The 6,000-nt window shown below is 40.1% G+C and overlaps 1 protein-coding gene across 1 annotated transcript in view; it reads left to right on the top strand.

The window, feature by feature from the left end:
• The first annotated feature begins 547 nt into the window (after positions 1-547).
• The window catches only part of rgl2 (ral guanine nucleotide dissociation stimulator-like 2), a 32,495-nt gene continuing 27,042 nt past the window's right edge, over positions 548-6,000 (top strand). The window contains exons 1-2 of the mRNA XM_004568554.3: positions 548-793; positions 2,731-2,900. Coding sequence (XP_004568611.1) covers positions 2,742-2,900 — 159 coding nt within the window. The 5' untranslated portion in view covers positions 548-793; positions 2,731-2,741. The remainder of the gene's footprint in view (positions 794-2,730; positions 2,901-6,000) is intronic.

Here is a 6,000-nt window from a genome sequence, read left to right as displayed (position 1 = left end):
GAGAACCTGCATTAAAATCTGAGGGTTCAAGTTTAAGCTGCTTCAGTAGCCTAACGTGGATTTATGAAGTCTGGTGATACAGAAGATAGGTCAGAGGTCAGGTTTACTTTTAGATGTATGTGTTTAATAGGGACTGCTTTATAATTGTTATTGTAATATATAGGTTTATCAAAGTATCAAAGCCAATTTAATGGGGCCTGTTTTTCTGCAGTCAGCGTTCGTTTAGATGAAGTGAAGATTTTATGGATGTAAAGACTTTCAAAAATGAGGGAAAATGTGTTTGCGTGTGGTTGTGCGTACACGTGCTCGTGCGCGGTCACGCTGTCTGCCTGCTGGTCCTTGAAGTAACATTTCCCCGGAGGTGACGCGTACGGCTGTTGCGGTGTGTCGCTATCCACACTGTGGGAACTGCCCGGAGAGACGGGTATGTTGCCAAAGCAGTGAATGCACAACGTACAGGAACTGCGACGTTAGAGCAAGAGAGAGGCGGAGAGAGAGGGAGGGGAGGGAGGGAGGGAGTTTGCAGACAGACCAAAGTGCGCTATCAGCTGCTGAAAGCTGGACAGACGAACAGTGTGGAGAGACCGATAGAGGGGCGAGAGAGGGTGGGGGGGCGAGGCGGAGGATGGAGACTCCCTCGTCGTTGTCGGCGGTGACGGTGGTACAGATGGGTGCGACTCTCCTCAGCTGAGCTGGCCACCGATCCAGTTGCCCCGGCGGTCATCCAATGCAGTCTGGATCGAGCTGACCGCGGTTGCATAGCGCACATCCTGCGAATGAGACTTCGCTATCAGTAAGTTGAATTGTAGCTTCCTTCATTTATCTTCCTCTATTTGCTTAATTTTTATAGCCTAGCTCTTAATTTTTACGGCCTTCGTGTCCCTGAGTGATTCGCAGCAGGAAGCAAATGTCATCATCTGTCACTCTGCTGTGTTTAAATACACGCGTCAAACTTTTACAGCCCTCACAGTTTCAAGCTCCATTCTCGTCTTCCAGCCCACATCGAGACTGAAGCTGTCATTAGGACTGTACATTGCTGTAGCACCACCCCACGGCTACATTTATTAAACAGAAAATAGGCACTATGGGGTGTGACTTACTGTAGCCTAGTTACTGCGTTATATGTGTGTACACCTCAGTCATATGTGGCTGTTTGCTTTGGTCAGGCCAGTGAATAGCAGCCTTTCAGACTTCTGCATAACCGTTGGTCAGCGAGATCATATGCTGCACTGGTAATGCTTTGTTTCCCCTGCAGGCCTGCTCCCCTTTCCTCTCCTGGTACAAACTTGCTTTCTTGAGCAAGAATATAATGAACCATCACAAACCCGCAGTAAAGACAGAGCATTATGCAAGAGAAAGTTTAGGGTTACACAAATTGTGAAGAACCAATACAAAATGAGTGGAAACAAGGGAGTGCCATTAATGCATTTTTAGACCACACACTTTTTACGTGCTCTTTCTGATCAGATGGGTCATGTGCCTTGCTCAAAGGTCATCTGAACATGCTAGCAGGGCAGACTCTGCTGTTCTGTTGCTGGTCACATCACAGCCATTCTGTATCATTTGCTCCAGGTAAAAGTAAGAAGAAACTGTGAGGCACGCAACATTTATTAATATGCCAAACTGCACAACTGAGCACCTTAGCATGTTTTTTAATAAAAATTCTTCAGGTTAACATAACTGTTTATGTGTCTGTGGTTGACATTTCCATCACCCTCATATCACTCCTATACCCGCCAACTGTCTCGCTCCACACCTCTTTTCCTGTAACAGTGTTTACTTGATGTTTATCTTCAGGGCAATCTAAATACCAAAGAGGGGAAAGGGAAATGGAAGGAGGGGTTGCTATGCAAATCCAGACCTGCTGTAGGGCACAGTCAGTGTGTTAAGCAAATCAACTCCAGGATACCATTTAGAGTGTTGCTTTTGTTTAAAATGCAGTTTAAAGGCTGTCTTAAAGTTTTTAAAGCTAGAACTGATAGTTTGTCCAATGTGGAGCTCGAACATGTGAAAGTATTCACAGGTGATGGAACAAGGCACATATGACGAGCGTGGCTATACGTCATAAAGTTACAGTTAGTTTATTTACTGGAAATGACTGATGATTACTTCTTCAAACCTTAAGTACAAAATCCAGCTGCCCAGTGGTCACACATGTACACTGTTACAGCCTTTCCTCATTTTATGAAACAAACTAATTATTAAGAATCTAACTGGAAAATAGAAACATTTAGACTTCTCACATTTGTTATGTAACTGTCTAAGATAAGACATTAAAAAGCATCAAAATAAAGAAAATACAAGTTAGTTTTTGAGAAGAAAAATCGAATTCAAGATAAAAAAAAAAAGCTCTGAGAAAAAAGTACTGTGCAGTGCAGGAATAAAGAGTCAAGTTTTAAGCTTTGATCTTAAACCTAGAAAGTTGGAGTGAGTGTCTGTGTTTCTGACAGTTTGTTTCAGATTTGTAGTGCTTAAAAGGAAAACATTGCTTTTCTATAATGAGTTTGGACATGTTAAATGAGTCAGTTGTAGAAATTTAAGTTAGTTTCTGGCTGCTGGCCTGATGTGATCCACTTTTATTGCCTTAGCCACAGCTTTAGCACCACTGTCTGATACTAATGTAATTTTATACTTTTATGTTATAAGGAAATGAACATGTGAGTACTTAATTCATTCCAACAGCTTCTTAAGAAATATCTAAAACATTTCTTATGTGTCTCTTATCTGCAGCAGCTGGCACCATGCTACCCCGTAACATACGTACAGGTGGTTATAACCTGCCAGGGGTGGAATCAGACAATGTGCCCCTCATTGGCTTTCGACCTTTATCACCTGACAGAGGAACCATAAGTGGCCACTCAGGGAGGAGAGCCGCTGACGCTGAAGTGCAAAGTTCGCAGGTGAATGGTTTTTACTTTGCCTCAAAATGGATGGATGGGTGTTTTATATTTGTATATTGGTGTTCCCAACAATCACAGAAAAATATGTAAGTTTATTCAGTGTAATGTTACCTCTCCCGCCAACGACCTCATATTGTTACTATGGCTTATTTGTATTGTAATCTGAAAATGTTACAACAACTTTCAACATGTTCACAATGTGTTCTGACCATCGATAAAGGCGCTAGCAACAACTAAATTTAGCTAATAGTAGTAACTGGCTAAATGAATAGCTTATTCATCTAATGGATATTACAGCAGTTAATGCTGTAAGCTAATGCTATTTCCTGCTATTTTATTAGAAAGACGTTGTATGTTTGTGGCTTTAAGAAATGTGTGAGATTAAGTCAAGTCAGATGTGGCCCACTGCGCAATTGCAGCACAAGCAATGGGAGCAGCCCATTCCTTCATTTGTGTTACTGACACTGCATTGCCCAATCTAATCTCTTAACAAGACTGGCCCCTCCCCTACCTTCGCTGTGCACTCACATTTCGTGTGGAAGAAGTGTCGAAGGTGCTACTGAAAAGCTGACAGAATAAAAAGAAACTAATAATAAATGCAGAAAAATCTGTCAAATTAACCAACATGTTAGCTGTTGCTGCTGTTGGACCATGAACAGTAGTACCAGCAGCATCTAGTAACAGCTAGTAACCACACCTCAAAGTCACAGGAGGCTACTGCTTCTAGCACCAGCTGTGGAGAAGTGAGGAAGAGACGAGGAAGATACAATTATTGTGGTAAGAAACTAGATGGAGGACAGTAATTTGAAGCGAGAGATTTAAGGATTCAGGTAAAATGAATGGGTGCTTTTACCATGAGCCACTGCAAATAGCAAAAGTGTGGCTTTTAATATTGTAACCCAACAAACTACTGATTAAAACTTGCTTCAATATCTAAAATCAAACAAAATGAAATAAAATATAAACGTACATTGGCGTTTCCAACAATCACAGAAAAATATGTTTTTTCAACATAATCTTACTTTTCTTGGCTACCTGTCTGTTTCGCCATTGACCTGATATCTTTACTATGGCTTCTTATGTTGTAATCTTATAATGTTTCAACAACTTTGAACAAGTTCACAATGTGTTCTGACCATTGAAAAAGGCGCCAGCTACAACTACATTTACTGAATATCATAAACTCGCTAAATGGATAGCTGATTCATAATAATATAGCATTTAGTGCCGTGCAAGCTAATGGTGTTTCATGTATATGCATTATACACATATATATAGATACAGTGATCAGTGTGGGTTTTTTGTCCCAGTCCAACCCTGATCTGAAATGACTGTGAAAACAACAGCTCCCATGATTTTTCATAGAAAATTGCTACTTTCGGACTTTTGGTTAAATAGAGGATAGTCACAAAATAGTACAGAATAAAGTGGGCCTTTCTAGCTCTCGCCCATAATTGTAACAGTTATGGGCTAAAATGTTGGTTTTTTTTTTTACCTGTTTTCAATTAGTGCATGAACAAAACAACAGATGTTGTTTGATTCTTAGATTTTATAAAGGTTTATTACTGTATTAATTTACCTCTCTGTAAGTATTAGTATTGCCACAGAACCACAAGCCACTTGACAACATTCGCTGACCACTAGAAGGAAATCGATTTCAAACCACAACCAGGTCCTTCTTTTATATGCACGTAGGTTTCTTTTTTAAGTTATTATTCTTGTGTAATCTGCAGGACTAACTATTTAGAAATTTGTCATAAAGAGGAGAATTCTTTAATTCCATCCATTTTCTTAACCTTTTCCAAGTCAGCATTGAGGGAGACAGGCTCTGGAGCATATCCCAGCTGTCATGGGGTGAGGGGTGTGGTACAGCTGGACAGGCCACCAGTCTACCACGGGGACATAGAGACAGATAATCATTCACACACAGTGCAACTCATTTATGGATAAATTATCTTGTATTGCCAGAATACTAGTATTTTTTGGCAAAATTTGGTTTCAAAGAAAACAAGTAGCAGTGTTTAGCATATAAACTGTTGTGTGTTTGTGGAAAGAGGCTTTTTTCCCTGACACTATCACCTGCCCTCTGGGTGAACTGCAGCCAATGTTGGCACAGTGGAACTGTTCTCAGCAGATTGGTTTGGTCCAAAGTGGGAAAACTGCATAGTGTGTATTGGAAAACATCAATTACATTGTACATCTTTGCTGTGGAAAAGAGTCAGATGAACTTGTGACATATCCCAGAGCTTTGTTCTGTGGGACTGTGTTGATGGTATTTGAGTATTGACAGTCATATGCTTTAGTAGGTTTTCTGATGTTGACACAATAAATAGATCTCACAGAGCTGAGAGGGGATTAGGAGACTGTGACATTTGCCATGGCCTCACTGGCCATCACAGCTAGGAGCATTTAGAGCATTGTCCCAAGAAACCGCGTGAGCTGCCTTGGACTGTATAAACAGCAGATGCGGTAGGCTGCTTTTCAGCCCTAAGGGAATAAAGCCACTGTGACTCAGACAGAAAAGCCAAGATACAGATGTATGAACGCGTGTGTATTGCACCATGGCAACACAAACACTGCTATTTACCATAAAGTGAATAAATTCAAACTAGTAGAATACATGAAAATACTTTTGTTATAGAGCTAATGGTTAATCATGATAACAGCTAGCAAACGGATTTAAGAAAATATTGTGTTTGTAGTGGCAACCCTTATACAACTCATTTAATTCATTTTGCATTGAAATTTAATCTTGAACACTTCACTTCAGCTATAGGCACGTCTAAGTTTTATGTATAAAAACTGCATAAAAATAAGCCAGTATCAACAGATGTGTAAGACATTTACAACAGGTAGAACAGAGCAAAATAATCAATAACATTAAAACATCACGACAGATCTCTTTATCTAGTTTTTAAAAAAAACAGCCTAATGGCATTAGTGGAATTGCTAGCAACGTGTTAGTAACGATCTGTATGTCGGTCCAATGCTTTTGTCCTGACTGCAGTGTCTCAGCAGGAAGTAAATGCTTAAAATGTATTTTAGACACTAACAGACTGAGGAAGAATAAATCGTACTAATCGTACTAATTGAACTGTTA

Source organism: Maylandia zebra, linkage group LG11, assembly GCF_041146795.1.
Source record: "Maylandia zebra isolate NMK-2024a linkage group LG11, Mzebra_GT3a, whole genome shotgun sequence".
Lineage (NCBI taxonomy): Eukaryota > Metazoa > Chordata > Actinopteri > Cichliformes > Cichlidae > Maylandia > Maylandia zebra.
This window is presented reverse-complemented; position numbering and strand designations above follow the sequence as displayed.